Source organism: Emys orbicularis, chromosome 4 (assembly GCF_028017835.1).
Source record: "Emys orbicularis isolate rEmyOrb1 chromosome 4, rEmyOrb1.hap1, whole genome shotgun sequence".
NCBI classification, from domain to species: Eukaryota; Metazoa; Chordata; order Testudines; family Emydidae; genus Emys; species Emys orbicularis.
Window position 1 is genome coordinate 43,366,805 of NC_088686.1, and position 16,635 is coordinate 43,383,439.

Consider the following 16,635-nt stretch of genomic DNA (forward strand, 5'->3'; position numbering starts at 1 on the left):
CTTGACAGTGTGCACTTACGTAGGGGTGATGGAAAGCAGAGGGGGTGGCTATTCTCCCTCCCCATCACTTTCCAGTACTTCCCTGGTCTGGTTGCTATTTAACTACAATCAGGCCAACAGCTTTTCTTCCTCTGCAGGATCACCAGGAAAAAGCATGACCCAAAATGGATGGATGTGAAGGGTTTAAAAGGAGAAAGAGTCCCATTCATGGAGTTTGCAGAGAATTCTGTAAGGCCAGAGTTCCTACAGCCAAGAAGACCCTCCCTCCAGCTCATTGTCACAGAGGAAGTTAAACAACCAGATGGAGAGAGGGAGATTTCAGAAGACTGAGATCCTAGGGAGCTACTCGGTACCAACAGCCCATACGATCCCTGGCATGCGGGATGTACTAGAAGCCCAGAAGATGTCAGTTAGAGTGAGATGAAGGGCTGGGGCTGCCTTACCTCATGTGCACAGGCCACAATGTGGTGGAAATCGGAAGCCAGCACTTTGTTCTTTCTAGAAAGAAGGAAACCAAGTGAGAAAATAAAAAAAGGCAGAGCAGAGCCATCTTACCTGGTTGCGGTCTCTCTTCCCCGTCGATGGTAACCAGAAACTGGAGGGAGGAAAGATGGAATGGGAGACAGAGAAAGGAAGGAGCAAGGGGGGGTGGGAGAGTGAGGGGGAATAGAGAGAAGGGGAGAAAAAAACAGAGATGGAGAAAAAAGGGAGAGAGATTAAACATTGACAGGACTCATACTAAAAATGACAAGTTTTAGACACAGGGAGCCAGGACGTGAATCTGGATGCCGATAGCCGGTGAAGACAGGATTCACTGAAGCATGATCAGAAAAAGCCACCCTAACTGTCAAACCACCACAGTGGCAGTTCCAGGGAAACCCACCCTGATCACCCATGGTACTGGTTATGATTAGGAGGAGGAGCTGGGAGGGATATGCAGAACATTGCATCTATGGAGAAGGCAAACTGGCTGCTGTCCTGTCAGCATCACTTCCGCTGCCCAGCTCTGTTCCCATGGTGCTCCTCCATACACAGTGCTACTCAATAATGAGATTCGGGGACAGAATCTCTAAGGCTGTGCTGGGGACCAATGGATTTGAGAAGTGCATGTGGTAAAGGAGGGAGAAGGAGGAAGGTTCAATGTAATTAAAGGGATAGCATGCCGTAGCCATACATTGGGGCAGACCCATAATGGGGGGATATGAGCAAATGCAAATAGTACAGAAGGGAGGAACAAGTCAGTTTTGGACCCAACTATCTCCCATCTCACAGGTTATTTTGTTCTCACTCCGTCCAGTTCCAGTGAGCAGATGGAAAGGGGCAGTCTCAATGTATTGCACAGTTTACCCTCCCGTTCACCTACTCAAAGTGCTAGACCATAATCAGTAGCAGATAGGTCCTTACTCTTTTTGACGTGGGTCACTAACGATGTGACCCATCCTCTCACTGCCCAGAGTGCTCAAGCTGGTCTCCTGAAACATAAAAATAGGCAAAAGCTTCATCTGAGACATTCCCCCCTCCTTCTCCAAGAAGCAGACAGCACAGACACCACACATATATTCAAGGTCCTGTTTTCCCAGAATAACCTCTCTGAGCCTGGCAGTGAGGACTGTGAATCCCCTCAGGGACTCAAGGCTCCTATAAGCAGTTACTCCAGGCTGCTGGGTGAGGTGGGCAAGAGACTCAGCTCAGGTAGCAAGGAGCTCCTACGGTTCCTACTAAGTGGAACCGTCAGATCCTCTTTCTCATGAAACTGAACCTTCCTCCTTCTCCCTCCTTTACAACATGCACTGCATACACACACAAAAAGGCGGGGGGGGGAGACGATGGGGAAGGGGAATTTCACCAGCACAGAGAGGGGAACTGAAGGGCTCCGCGTGGGAGCTTGGACTGTCCGAAAGCAGTAGATTCAGTCAAAACCCCTGCAGCAGTTGAGTAAAAACACATTCCAGGAGCGAGGAACTGCTTTGGGAGCTTGGTTCTCACCAAAGCGCATGTTTGTTGCCTGTACACATTCACGCAGGAGACTCTAAATATCAGGCTGTTCATCTTCAGATAGCAATTGGCCATAAAAAATTCACTGTGGGGGGAGGGGTGGGGAAAGAGGTGTATGTCAGGCTCCAGATATGAGGGGAGAAGGCTTCACAGGCCACTCTCCAGAGCTTATGCCAAACTGCCTGGGCACAAATGAACATGAGGTTTAGGGGAGGCAGCGGCGGCAGCAGGGGTGAACAAAGATGGGCTATTTGTTACAGCAGGAAAATTATTAACTTAAAGTGCCGTAATGTTTAAATTTACGGTTTATTACTGTGTAAATTACAAGCCGTACTTTGGGTAATTAGCAGCTCGCTGGCGGGGAGCGCTGAATGAAACTCATTATTTATGATTACAATTTAGAAGCGGGGGGGGAGCAGTGACCTCCGCTGGAAATGACAAAGATCCCTTTAAGGTGATGAAGATGAATTAAACAAGTAAATATTATCCTTCTCATTTGGGATCGTTAGAGGAGCCTCCAACAGGCACAGGCCCTTTCAGGTGGCCTGAAGAGCCCCGCTCAAAGCAGATTTCACATCAGCTGAGGATTCTTATTTTAAATGCTGGCTACAACTAAAGGTGAATGGGCTGAAGAAGGAAAGAACAGGAGCTGTTGAGTGTGACTAATAGAGAAGGGAGAGGAACTACACCCCTGACACACACACACACACCCCCCAAACTCTGAATCATTGGAGACGCTGTCCTCACAAAGTGGGAGGGCTTCCTCTCTGCAGCTGAGAGGTCTTACCCTTTCCCCCCAATCCTTAGGCAGGAGGCTGGCAGGGAAACTGGACCTTCACCAGTGAATATAAACCAGAGTCTCCAAGAACGCAGAGTAAGTCCCACCAATAAACACCCAATCCCTCACCTTACTTTATCCCCAAAAGCCTCCTTACTCCATCACCGTTGATAACTCTGCTCTCCGCCCCATCATCCCAACATTGACGTGGCTTTCCTCTTTCCCACCACATGCAGGCTTGTGGTAAATCCTGTCTCTCCTTTTGTAAGAGATATAAGATATGTTCTTTTCTCTCTATGCCAACTGCTGTAATCCTGGCCAAGGGTTTTGGTCATTTCTTGCATTCATTAGTGGAACCTTCTCTCTGACCTCCTGTCCTTTCAGCCATCCAAAATGATACAGCTAAAATCATCATTCTCTGGTGCCAATCAGACCGTGTTGCTTCTCTGTTCAAAACTCTGGCTTCTCTTCACCTTCAACATCAAGTTTAAGCTCACAGTCTTTGCCTCCCAGGGTTTGAATCTGCACAGCTCTCCCAGATACATCAATGCTGTCATTTCCCCTTATGCTCGGCCAAGCTTCCTGCCATATAGCTCCCTCTGTATTCACCCTCCATCTACCCACCTTCTTTGGCTGCTTGTCTATGGAGTCTTAACAGCCGGCTGAAAACCAAATAGTTATTTTTCAAAGCAAGTAGTATGTGACAGACCACCACACAGGGTCCTTCTGTACAAAATAATCCACTTTCTGCCTTAGAGCAGCAGCTCCAAACTGACCAGCAGAGCAGATACAGAATTACCCTCTTGGAAGAGGCAATACCTTGCCAACGAGTCTCCTACGTCCCTTTCTGAGACAGCGGGCAGCAGCTCCTGGAAGGCGGTTCAGACGAGCATGAAACCCTGAAAACCAAAAAAAGGAAAAGGCTGAACACTGAAGGCAGAAGGTTGCTCCTGGCAATACAGTGATGAGAGGCCTTGTGCTCCAGTGCGTAGAAGAGTATGGAATTCAGAGTCATGAGAACTGGGTTTTATACTCTGCTTTGTGTGACCTTGGACAAGTCAGAACCTCTGTGCCTCAGTTTCTCCATGAGAAGACTTCCCCAAGAGCTACAGATAAAAATCTATACATTATAAAAGGGAGACTGAAGAATTTAGGCAGCTGAAATGAAGGATCACACACCATTTCACAGTGTTCTCTTTTGGCTGGTGCAGCCATCTTTAATCTAGACTTCTGTTTGCTTTACAGATAACAGCAAACACAATATCAAAATTCCATTTACTGTAGAGGTACATGCAGAGTGTCCACATCACACCAGTCTAAAGATAGGGCACAACAAAATAATCCAAAGCAAGCATATTTTAAAAATCTATAAACAGGTCAACTTTAATATCAGCTTAAGTTCAGCATCTCTGTGAATGAAATCTGCTCTCTCTGCCATTTAAAGGTTCACAAACACACTTCTGAACCCATCCCATTCCCTGTGGAGCTCACCCCTCTGAGCAGGCCGGGAGGGCAAAAGGAACGTAGAGTCGGAGAGTTTTTCCAGGCCAGAGTCCATTCGCTCCACCTCAGACCGGTGATCTGCTCCCCACTTGGGCAGTAGGTTGGGGACGGTGAATCCTGGGACACATTCTCCCTCATAGAACCAATCACTCTGCTCATCATCCCCTAGAGAAGCAGCACAGAGTTACTTCAACATCTCCTCTGAGTGACCATCAAAATGTTACATATTCCACATCAAAAAACTACCAACGTCACTTGAAGACTCTTTGGGAGTTACTCCTACATTTAATAGCAGTTTTATGTTAAGTTTAATTGATAGTACTATAATTATGGGGAATTCAACAAGTGCTCCAATTATTCTTGTGCTCAGTCTACAGTGGCATAAACAGCATTTCCCATAGAACGTAGATCGCCCAGCATGAAGGCCTCTTTGTTGGATGGGTCCTCTTTACTGACGTGTTTAGGAGGCTGAGGCAGCTTTATTGCTCTATTGTGGCTGCGTCTCACTTACATTATTTCAGTGCTGTGTGGTGTCTGATGTACAGGTGCAGCTCTTTCTCCAATGTAATTACTGCAGGGGAGGTGGAAGTGTAGTGGTCTGGCACAAGCATTATCAGCTACTACAAAGGAGCCCTCAAAATGGGGGGGGAAGAGGAGCAAATGCTGCACATACTACCAACCTGTACATCAGGAAGAATGAGCCACACTCAGAGGACAGCAGCTTCAAGGAAAAGCACATCACGCCTTTAGGAATGGCTGGTGGCTTAGAGCACAGAAAGGGTCAATGAGTATTAATTGTGCCATACATCTGGCTCTATGAAAACTCCTCAGGACTGGTCAAGACCACAACCCACTCATGCCTGGGATAGCAACAACTAACCACCTCAAAAGTCTCCAAAAAGCAGAGCCAGTGCAATTAACACAGCTGTGTCCTGATAACTGAACTGCACTACACAATATTCTGTTAAAGCTGCCTGGTTAGAATTCTCCTTGGAAAAGTAACAAGTGAGCAGGCTGAGAAAAAGCAGGCAGCTCCATGCAGCACTGGTGTCAGACCTCATCCTGAGACAATAATCCAGTCCTGCATCCACTCTGAAAACCAATCATTAAACAAATGAAGCAAGCAGCCCCGATCACATCAGCAGCCCCCGAAACTACCCACAATAACAGGCAAGTGCCTGGAATCAGGATAATTCATTCAGATATTTACTCTTATATATATTTGATACATACACTCTAGACAGAGGATTCAGAAGTGTTAAAAAATTAAATAGGGACTGTTCCCCCAAACACTGGAAAACGGATCATGTGTATAAACATGTCAGCTACTTTGGACACTAGAGCATAAGCTCAGTAACTCATATCTCAAGCAATTTCCTTCAAAGTCACTTGCTACATTAGACAGACAATAAAGATCAGCATCCACTGCTCCTACAGTGCCTTTCACCCTGAAAGATCCCAAAGCATTTTATAAACTTATGTTCAAACTATGCACAGGGACCATTCCTCCACCAATGAAATGCATCTGCTGCTGGGATGGATAATACCAACTGTTCCAATAACATAATAGTTAAAGGACAAAAAGGGAAGAAACCTGTATCCAGTTGAAACTACATGGGAAATTTAGTGAAGCAGAATGTAAATAACTAAGTTGGGATTGGGCCAGAACATTAAGTTTAAAGGTGACTTGCAAAGGAAAACAATTGGGTTTGTGCCCTTTCTTTTGCTTCTTTATGATTGATAAAGAAGCTTTGGAAGGAGTCTGTCCAAAAAGGGTATTTTTTCCTTGCTTGTTTTTCACATTAGAGTGTAAACAGCATCTGAACATTTAAGGCTTTGTCTATGTTGGGAAAAAGCATCATGTAAGAAAATGTGTTAACATGTTTTAGCTAAAATGATGTCAAACATGAAGTGGCAACTAGTGTAGACAGAGACAGTCATGTTTAAAAAAAAGTAATTTTTAACGCAACTGTCCCTGTCTGCAGTAGGTACTATGCCACATTTGACATATTAGCCAAAACGTACTAATTAACATATTTTCTAACAAAGCATTTTCCCAATGTAGGCACAGCCAAAGACTGGAGAATTAATGAAATTATGACATCACAAGATTTAAGAGATTGGAACTTGAGCAACAGAGAGGGGAACGGATTTTTAGTCACTGTTTAAACATTTGTGTTTGTTTCTTTGGTTGACATCTATTTAACTCCAGTACCTAATAATAATCTTGGACAAAGAATGTGTATGTTACAAATTCAACACCAACACCAGTTGAAGTGTGAGAGTCCACAAACTTCTGAGAACTGCTTCTCCCCTGCCCAATACACATATTTTGGTTGTCGCACCTTCACCAGGCTTAGTATGTTGCTTGTCATCTTAGATTGTGAGCTCTCTGGACCAGTATGTTTCTGAATGGACGGAGTAGGACAAGCAGATTCTGGGAACTTTTGCAATATAATATACAAACAATTGACCTCTATTGATAGAGACATCATGGAGTTCTGATGACCTCACTGTAACTAAGGCCTTGGCTACACTTGCAGATGTACAGCTTAAACCTGACTTCGTGCAGCTGAGTAGGGAAAGCGCTGCAGTCTGTCCACACTGACAGCTGCCCAGCGCACTGTCGTGGCCACATTTGCGGCAATTGCAGCGCTATTGGGAGCGGTGCATTATGGGCAGTTATCCCACAGAGCACCTTTTCCCATTCTGGTGCCGTGGGTTGTGGGAAGGGGGCGTGGGTGCGGGGGATCCGGGTCCTGTCCCAATGCCCCGTGATGCATCGCTTCGCATCCCAGAAATCCCTTTGTTTCCGTCCACCTTTGGCGCCATCTTTCAACGGTTTCTGTGCAGCGCGATCTGTCTGCGGGAAATCGAGTCCGAACTGCTGAGGCGTATGCTGACGAGCCTCGCCAGCACGTCACATTTGGCTGTCGAACTATTCCTTAAGATCCAAAGTGACAGTGAGAGTGAGGGTGAGGAGTCCAACGATGCTATCGAGCCGCGTAATGCGTACAACACGAAATTGCTTGTGGCATTCACGGACATGCTCAGCACCGTGGAACGCCGCTTTTGGGCTCGGGAAACAAGCACCGAGTGGTGGGATCACATCGTCATGTAAGTCTGGGATGACGAGCAGTGGCTGCAGAACTTTCGGATGAGAAAAGCCACTTTCATGGGACTGTGTGAGGAGCTTGCCCCCACCCTGCGGCGCAAGGACACGAGATTGCTGACCTGCCAGTGGAGAAGCGGGTGGCTATTGCAAGCTGGAAGCTGGCAACTCCAGACAGCTACCGGTCGGTCGCAAACCAGTTTGGAGTGGGAAAGTCGACCGTTGGAATCGTGTTGATGCAAGTTTGCAAGGCCATTAATCGCATCCTACTCAGAAGAACCGTGACTCTGGGTAACGTGCAGGAAATAGTGGATGGCTTTGCACAAATGGGGTTCCCTAACTGTGGAGGGGCGATAGATGGGACGCACATTCCTATTCTGGCACCACCCCACCTAGGATCCGAGTACGTTAATCGGAAGGGGTATTTCTCTATGGTTCTCCAGGCGCTTGTGGATCACCGTGGGCATTTCATTGACATGAACACAGGCTGGCCCGGAAAGGTGCATGACGCACGCATTTTTCGGAACACTTGGCTGTTCAGGAAGATGCAGGCCGGGACTTTTTTCCCAGAGCGGAAGATCACGGTAGGGTAAGTTGAAATGCCCATTGTGATCCTTGGAGATCCCGCTTACCCGTTAATGCCGTGGCTCATGAAACCCTATACAGGGAGCCTTGACAGCAGCAAGGAACGGTTCAACTACAGGCTGAGCCGGTGCCGAATGACTGTGGAGTGTGCCTTTGGCCGTTTAAAGGGCCACTGGCGATCTCTGTATGGGAAGCTGGACTTGGCCGAAAACAGCATCCCCGCGGTTATATCCGCGTGCTGTGCCCTCCATAATATTTGTGAAGGGAAGGGTGAAAGCTTCACTCAGGCATGGACCTCCGAGGTTCAACACCTGGAGGCTGAATTTGCACAGCCAGAGAGCAGGGCTAGTACAGGGGCCCAGCGCGGGGCTGCAAGGATTAGGGATGCCTTGAGGGAGCAATTTGAGGCTGAAAACCAGCAATGATATCTGGTGCCCTGCACGGGAGTGAAGTGCAGTAGTTCCAATCTTTAGGAATCAGTGTCTGCTTAGCAGACAAGCAGACTTGCAGTGCCTGTTTATTTCCTGGCCTAAGGAGTCTTTTACTTTATGCAATAATAAAGAATGTTTTCAAAGCCAAAGAATCCATTTATTGAAAAGAAAAAAAAATTATTTATTGAAAAGAAACAAGGGGGTGGAGTGGGGAACAGTACAATCACAGATTGGCATACGTCCTGTCTGGTGTGCTGTGCAGTGAGTGCTGCACTTCAGGACAGCTATACTGCATGGTGATGGGGGTTGAGTGCAGAGGGTAAGGGTCGTGGTTTTCAGGGCTGGGTGGTGAAGATACTGGTGTTGGAGGCAGCGGGTGGCGTGAAGAACACGGAAGTTGGGGAAAGTGGGTTGGAGGTGACAGTGGGGCACAACGGAAAGAGTTTTGGGACAAGGGCTGTAGGGGGGGGTGGCGTTTGCGGTACTGCTCCTCTTTCTGCATGGCTACCAGCTCCTGGATAGCATCTGCTTGGCGCTCCAGGATGCTTATGAGCCTATCAGTGCTTTGCTGCCAGTGCGCGGTGCTTTGCCCCCAGTGCGCTGCGTTTTCCTGGCGGATCCTGCTTTCTCTCTCCCTCCAGTTCTGTGCTTTCTCATTCTCTTTAATAGATTGCCGCATCACTTCTTGCAGCATGTCTTCTTTGCTTTTTCGCGGTCTCTTCCTGAGTCTTTGCAGTCTCTGAGCAGGCGATAAGAGGGACGGCTGAGGTCTCAAGGTTGATGCAGCTGTATAGGCAAAATGCAACATTTAACAGAGGCAGCATTGTTTATACCAGACAGAGTAATGATTCCCCCCGCACTTAAGGAGTAGAAAACACACAGGGTCTACACAATAGCATAATTTCCCCATCTGAAACAGAGCACACATATCCCACGGGAGCCTCAAAATGGTGAGTAAGGGGGACTGATTATTTCAGGGCTGCACTGTCCTATGGGTTTCTGTGCCTTGGGGAGAGCCAACAGCTTCAGGGGGCACCTACACTGAACACTGTCCCAACATTTTCCACAGGAGTTCGTCCTGGACGATATCTCGCTGCTGAGGGTGACCTGGGAAGCAAGGGAGGGTCTTCTACTGCAATGCGGCTTCCGCCCTGGCCCATATGCAGCTTGCCTGTGTGCAGCAATGGTCCCCCCGCCCCTCGCGGCACAGTGGCGCAGACACGTTAGCTTGGCTGGGACAAGGACCACGGTGGCTCTCCCGATAAACCTGCGCAAGCGCATTGCACACGTTCTGGATGAGACATTCGAGGAGATTACCGAGGCCGATTACCGCGATGTGATAAACCACATCAATGCACTATTCCGCATCTAGGCATGCATGCCTAACCCTCCTCTCCCAAAGAGCCCGCACCGAAAAAATTCCTTCCCGAAAAAAAAACCCGCTTACCGGGAACCTGCTCTTCTGTTTGTCCTCCACCAAGTACCGGCCGCTGCGACTGGCTACCTTCCTCCTGGCTCGAGAAGAGCTCCTGGCTGCATGGCTCCAGGGATTCTGGGGTGTCTCCATCTGGCCCACCACCATCACTCTCGTTTTCCTCCTCCTCCTCCTCCTCCCCCCCCACCGGCTCTGAAGTGTCCATGGTGGTGCTCGGAGTGGAGGTGGGGTTAACCCCAAGTATCGCATCCAGCTCTTTGTAGAATCGGCAGGTCGCGGGGGGAGCACCCGAGCGGCTGTTTGCGTCGCGGGCTTTGCGGTAGACACTCCGCAGCTCCTTCACTTTAATCCTGCACTGCAGGGCGTCCCGGTCATGGCCCCTTTCCATCATGTCCTTTGATACCTTCCCAAAGGTATCGTAATTCCTACGGCTGGAGCGCAGCTGGGACTGTACAGCTTCCTCCCCCCAAACACTGATGAAGTCCAGCAACTCGCCATTGCTCCATGCTGGGGCTCGCTTGGCGCATGGAGGCATGGTCACCTGGAAAGATTCGCTGATAGCACTCCACGCCACGCCGGGCTGAGCAAACAGGAAGGGGATTTTTAAAATTCCTGGGGAATGTAAAGGGTCGGTCACATGGTTGGTTACCTGAGGCCAGGGCAGTAGAGTTTGAACTGATGACCAGAGTGGCTAGAACAGGCATTGTGGGATACTGCCGAATAATTCTGGAGGCCATTCACAGCGCATTGGGCGGCCACACTGGCGCCGCAGCAGCAGCGCAATACTCGCTATTCCTCTCGGAGAGGTGGAGTACATGCAGCGCTGCAACCACGGAGATACAGCGCTGCAAATGCCTTGCCAGTGTGGACGGGGAGTGAGTTACAGCACTGTAACTCGCAAGTGTAACCAAGGCCTAAGCAGCAAAGTCTGAGTAGTCGTCCCCAAGAACCCATATATACATATTGCCTTATATCACACTTTCCAGTATTTGGATTTTATACATTTGATAAATATCACAGCATTTCCATAAGAAAAGCATGATTTTTATTGAAATCACATGGAACACCTTTGTGATCTGAGCCAATTCCTCTGACTCCTAGCCCTTTCCCCAGCCACTATCCCTCCTCCGCACATCCTGATCCCCTCCAATCTCTAGTCCTGCACTGCCTTGAATTTGCATTTACAAGCATAGTAAAAGAGAAATTCCCAAATTGTGCCGGAGAGAAATCACGAGACAGTAGTTACCTTGACGGCCTTCGTCATTGGTGAAGAGGCCAGTGTCACTGCTACTGCATACACTGCTGGTTTCACTGCAAAGAACAAACAGTTAACCGCTGAAGGGTATGCAGTAATAAACTTTTACATTTTGCCAGTGCCTTTCATCCCAAAAGGACCCCAAAGTGCTTTATATACCACACAAAATGGGAATCAATTCATCACTGACACATGACTGCTGCCTCTGGCATGGAACATGACAGCTGTCTAACAGCTCACTATAACATTATGCAGTTTAGGAAGAATCCTGTATCCAGTTAAAAATGGAAATTTTAGGTTATCAGAACATAATTATCAAAAATGGGATTAGGCCAAGGCACCAAGGCTAACAATCATATTTATGACACTCTCTGCAGATATCCCCTTCTCTGGTAACGACCAGGCAACAGAAATTAAGCTAAATGCTCCCTTTGTAGATCACCCGATGGCCACTGACAATTGTACCACAACTTTTTCTTTTTAGACTCCCATTTTCCAACATAAATGAAACAAATGCTTTCTCTTCAATGCCTTCTCCTCTCTTTGGCTGGATAAGGGACTGTAAGGGTCTACACTTCAAGCACTACAGCAGCACAGCTGTGCCACTGTAGCATAGATACTACAGCAACAGAAGGGGTTTTTTGGTTGCTGTTGTTGTAAGTTCACCCCCTCAAGAGGCAGTACCTAGGTTAATGGAAGAATTCTTCCCTCAGACTACCTGCATCTACAGTAGGGGCTAGGTTGACCTAATTACATCACACAGGGCATGACATTTTTCACAGCCCTGACTGAGCAACGTAGCTAGGTCAACCTAAGTTTAGATGTAGACCAGGCCTCAAGTCCCTAACTACTCATCCAAATAAACTAGTACTACATAGCCTGCTGCTGTAGGTAACCACCAGTTACACTGAGTTTTAAACTTGGCCACTGCAGCTGCTCCAGAAGACAGTTTACCAAGGAATTTATTTGGAAAATAATCTGAGTAGAAAACTGCTAACTGTCTGTAAAAAGTTTTGAAAAGGTTGAACATTGTGCTGTCAATCCTAGGTATTTGATGGTTTAATGCTAGGATTTTCTTTTCTAGGACATATTATACAATACCTCCATTGTTCTGAGATCTCTCAGCAAAAGCAACACCCCGCACATGGGTTACAGGGCTTTATGGGAGAAGTGAATGCTAGCTGTAACTTAGCATCTGAAACAATCTCAACAGTGTGGTTAGATAAGATCCCCATGTACCCTGGAAGAGCAACATCACACAGCATGGTGTGTGGTTATATCCTCAGGGAACTTTATGGGACACAAGGCAAAGGGACAGTGAGTGTCACCCCATCCACAATTAACTAAGTACTCACTAAAACCACATGCTGTGAAGCATATTATTGCTTTTTTTAAAACATGTTCTGTAAACTAGCTAAGACAATCCATTACACTGGATACCTGAAAGTATGAACCTTCATCAATGCATTAGAGTCCATTTTTCTGTTGGTAGTTTTAAACATACAAATGGAAGAGGTTGCAAGTCCCTCCCATATTCTAGCATGCAACTTAACACCAAGTTCTAAGCCAGCCTCTTATAGTTTGTGCCATCCATCCCCTAACATGCTGTATGAGAAAGGGACAGTACTTAAAGCATAGGACCAGGAAACATAAGAAAGGGAAAGGTTTATTAAACCAAGTTCCTAATCAAATTAACAGCATAGCAGGTGCCTAAAAGTACTAGAAAACCCTGCAGTGCCTTATGGATGCATACTATGCCCAGCATTCTACCTGCAGTATCAGCAGAAAGGTTCATGGAAAGATATCCTTACCTACACCCCCTTTATATTTCAGGCCTGGAAAACTGAGTATCCTGTACACAAGCCTTTCCTCAGGTCCAGTAAGCACTGATTAATGACCTCCACTTGCAAAGGAGGCTACTTACCTTAACCATGAAATAATGAATGCTATTGATCCGACAAGCTACTGCTATAGAGTGTTATTGATCGCCCAATCTTTGGTTAAAATGGTCCTCATTTAGCAATTTCACTGTCGCAAACACCTGGAGCAAAGCACGCTTATAATTAAATAGTTTGGGGGAGTTAAAGTGAGAGGTGATGGACAGAGATCTCAGCTTTCCGACGTTTACTCCTGCTCCTGAGCTATTGTTTGTGTCAGGAGGGATATTGATTTTCTATAAAAATAAGAAAACAAGAAGCACCAAGGGGCTGCAGAAGGTCAGGCCGGGCTGGAGAAGGAGGGGGAGGCTGAGCACTCTGTCTCTGTCACTTGCCTTCCAGGAGAAGGGGATTTTTTCTTTCCTGAGAGATCAGCCTCTAATACATCAGCTGAGCCAGGCTCATGACTGCCACTACAGGCTGTCACCAAACCTGCTACTATTTACAAGGAACTAAACTACAAACTGGGGAGTAACTGGTCATTCTATGAGCCCAGAAAACATCAAGACAAAACAAGGGCTCACCTTATCACTGGCTGGTAAACTTAGTACAACATCCAATTTGACACTGAGCGATACAAAACAAGTCTAGTTAGATTTTGTTCTATGTGAAAGATTAGACAGACAATGCGTCATCCATGAACTTGAGGTAGCACATGTGTTACTCAAGGATGTTCTCAGACAGCCCTTGGACTATTCTGGGTTGATCTGCCCTAAGTATTCTTCCTCTAACTCCACTCCCCTCACCAAGCCACAGCCCATACATGTGGAGGTGAGATGGTCAAACCTTTTGACCTCTGGATTTCCAAAGAGAATCCGAAGGATTTGGCAGCAGATGGCAAGTGTCATTTGATGCAAACATATGCACAATAAGCCCTGGTCTGCACTACAGAATTAGGTCAATGCAAGGCAGCTTACATCGACCCAACTCTGTAAGCATCTACACTAAAATGTAGCTCCCACTGATGTAACTCGCCAACTACTGCAACTTAGGGCTTGTCTACATTTACATTTTATAGCGCTGTAACTTGCTGGCTCAGGGGGGTGAAAAATCACCCCCCTGAGTGCAGCAAGTCTGAGCGCTTTAAAGCAGTAGTGTAGACAGGCTCCAAGTGCTGGGAGCCGCACTCCCAGCGCTCAGAGCTAATCCCCTCGTGGAGGTGAATTACCAGGAGCGCTGGGAGAGCTCTCTCCCAGCACTCGTGCACGACCACACACGCACTTCAAAGCGCTGCCGCAGGAGCGTTCCCGCAGTTCTTTGAAGTTTCCAGTGTAGACATACCCTTAGTAACTGCACTTCTGTGAGAGGTGTAGTGCTTAGATTGATTTAGTTAGGTCGACGCAGCGTCAGTGTAGATACTGTGTTGCTTACATCGACTGTTGCTGATTTTCAGAAGCCGCCCCACACTGACAGTTAAATCAGTACAAGCACTCCTGGTGAGGATGCGCACCGCTAACACTAGGAGCATAGTTTGGACATGCAAAAGCGATTTAATTAATGCAGTGGCTGTATGTCATGGTAACTTAGGTCAACATAATTTTGTAGTGTAGACATACCCTTATTAGTCTGAGGGAAAGGAACCAACTGAGGGAAAACAAAACAATCACCCAGCGCATTCCTCAGGTGATGGACCAAAACAAAGCTGTGTGTTTGCTTTCTCAATGGCTGGCATAGATAAGGCTGGATGAAAGCCAGCTGGTTTAAGTTCAATTGAACATGATGGAAGAGATACTGATTGGTGTAGAAAGTACCTCGAGGAGGCTAGCAATATCTATTACTGCTCCATCAAGTGAGGGAATCTATCTGCCCATTGTCATTGATGTACATTCTCAAGGTGCTACTCGATATCTCCTCTCTGGTACTACTAGATAAAAATGTCTTTTCCCATCTTTAGATGGCAAAAAAAGCATCCTCTCTTCAGTAAGAAAGGCCTCACCTTGATCTATGCCTTTGTTACAACTACACTAGACAACTAACATGCACTAACTTGTAAACAGAACAATGTTTTGATCAAGGTACATACAGTAACTGCAAACAAGGCTAACTGGTCACTACAGGAAATTTGTTCTGTTTTCCTTTGCTGTTTCTCATAAACCCTTGGAATCATGAAACTGAAATCAGTCTCATCCATCACTCACAGACTTGTCAACATGGTTTTACTTGCAAAGACTAGAGCCACTAGCATGCTGGTTGTCACTGTGAAGACAGAGACAACAGACTTCTCATTGGAGCCAGAAGTGCACCAGTTTGTTATGAATACAACATACACGTCACTACTGGGTCATGAGGACAACATGCACATTGATTTAGCACCGTAGGATTGCTCGCAAGGACTGCAGGCAAGGGTTTGCACCATATGAAGGGTTTGGGGATTTTTTTTTTCTTGTATCTTTAAGGGAAAAGTAGCACTTTTGTTTGAGAGGGAATTACCTAGAGCAGGGCACAGTCTTTGCAAGCAGCTGTAAAGGAAGTTGATAATCTGATTGTGGTAGGGGAAGGAAAGGCCTGGAGAGCTCACCATTCAGACATGTTTTCATCAGAACCCTGTTTTTGTTCATCCGCTTCACACTCCATCCTCTCCTTCCTCCCGCCTTTACTGAGGAAGGGCCTGTTCTCTACTGACTCACACAGGCCATGACTGGATGAAGTCCAAGGAGCGTTCTCCTTCCAGCGTGACAGACGCTGCTTCTTGGCTGACTTGAACCTATAGCCTCTCTCATAGTTCCACTCTGACACCTTGAGTTTCTGCTGGAGGCTAGCAGCTACCTCTGAGGTCACACGTTTCACCTTCCGGCGACGCCTGAGGGGTCGGCAGGGTCCATTTTCCGTGAAGGAGTCCGACTCATGCCAAGAATGCTGCTTGCTCTTTAGGGTGGCACTCAGAGCAGGGTGGCGTTTGGCCACAGCCATGTCATCTGAGTCACTGAAGTTGGCAGTCAACACCTCACGACAGTCCTTCATGGCTTCATCCAAGCTTGATTCCGAAGCCTCACTGTAGCAGCAGGCATGCTCCGCCTGGTGCGTGAAGTCTGAGCGCCGCTTACGACCCCTCCTCTTGCGAAGCTGCCGCCGCTGCTGCCGTGGGCTCAGGGCCATCTCTTCCCACAGCTCATCCAGCTTGTTTTGTTCTGAGGTCTGCTCCAAGGCCGAGGCCAAGTCATGCACCAGCTCATCCATGGGAAATGTCTACTAAACACGAAAACAAACAATTAGCACCAGCCACTAATGTCACTGTAAGAGCACCTCACTAGACCAGCATAAACTAGAGCCTTCTTCACATCAGCAACTTGGTTAGACACTCACCTTGGACCTGCCCAATAGGTCTAATGTCGGCAAACTGTTCTTCTTGTGCTACAGCTCAGTCTTCCCTTTAAAATTAGGGCTACCACTTCCCCTTTCCAGCCAAGAGCACCTCATGCTATAGCAATTAGAGACAAGTTTATGCCTGATACAGACATGAGATTGCATTTTCTTCCTTGAAGCACTATGTCCCAGTATCCAGCCTAAAAGTGAAATGGCCTGCATTCAGAACACCATGTGATGTCATACCATCAGCTGTTATAACCAAAAAACAAGATTGGGCCTGTTCAATACATGGATTGGA

General features: G+C 47.1%; 1 protein-coding gene across 1 annotated transcript in view; it reads right to left on the reverse strand.

The window, feature by feature from the left end:
- Positions 1–16,380, reverse strand: part of GPATCH2L (G-patch domain containing 2 like) — a 34,279-nt gene extending 17,899 nt beyond the window's left edge. The window contains exons 1-7 of the mRNA XM_065403865.1: positions 16,335–16,380; positions 15,550–16,217; positions 11,086–11,150; positions 4,265–4,441; positions 3,593–3,672; positions 1,405–1,472; positions 444–498 (exon numbers count right to left, since the gene is read on the reverse strand). Coding sequence (XP_065259937.1) covers positions 444–498; positions 1,405–1,472; positions 3,593–3,672; positions 4,265–4,441; positions 11,086–11,150; positions 15,550–16,208 — 1,104 coding nt within the window. The 5' untranslated portion in view covers positions 16,209–16,217; positions 16,335–16,380. The remainder of the gene's footprint in view (positions 1–443; positions 499–1,404; positions 1,473–3,592; positions 3,673–4,264; positions 4,442–11,085; positions 11,151–15,549; positions 16,218–16,334) is intronic.
- Positions 16,381–16,635: the final 255 nt, after the last annotated feature.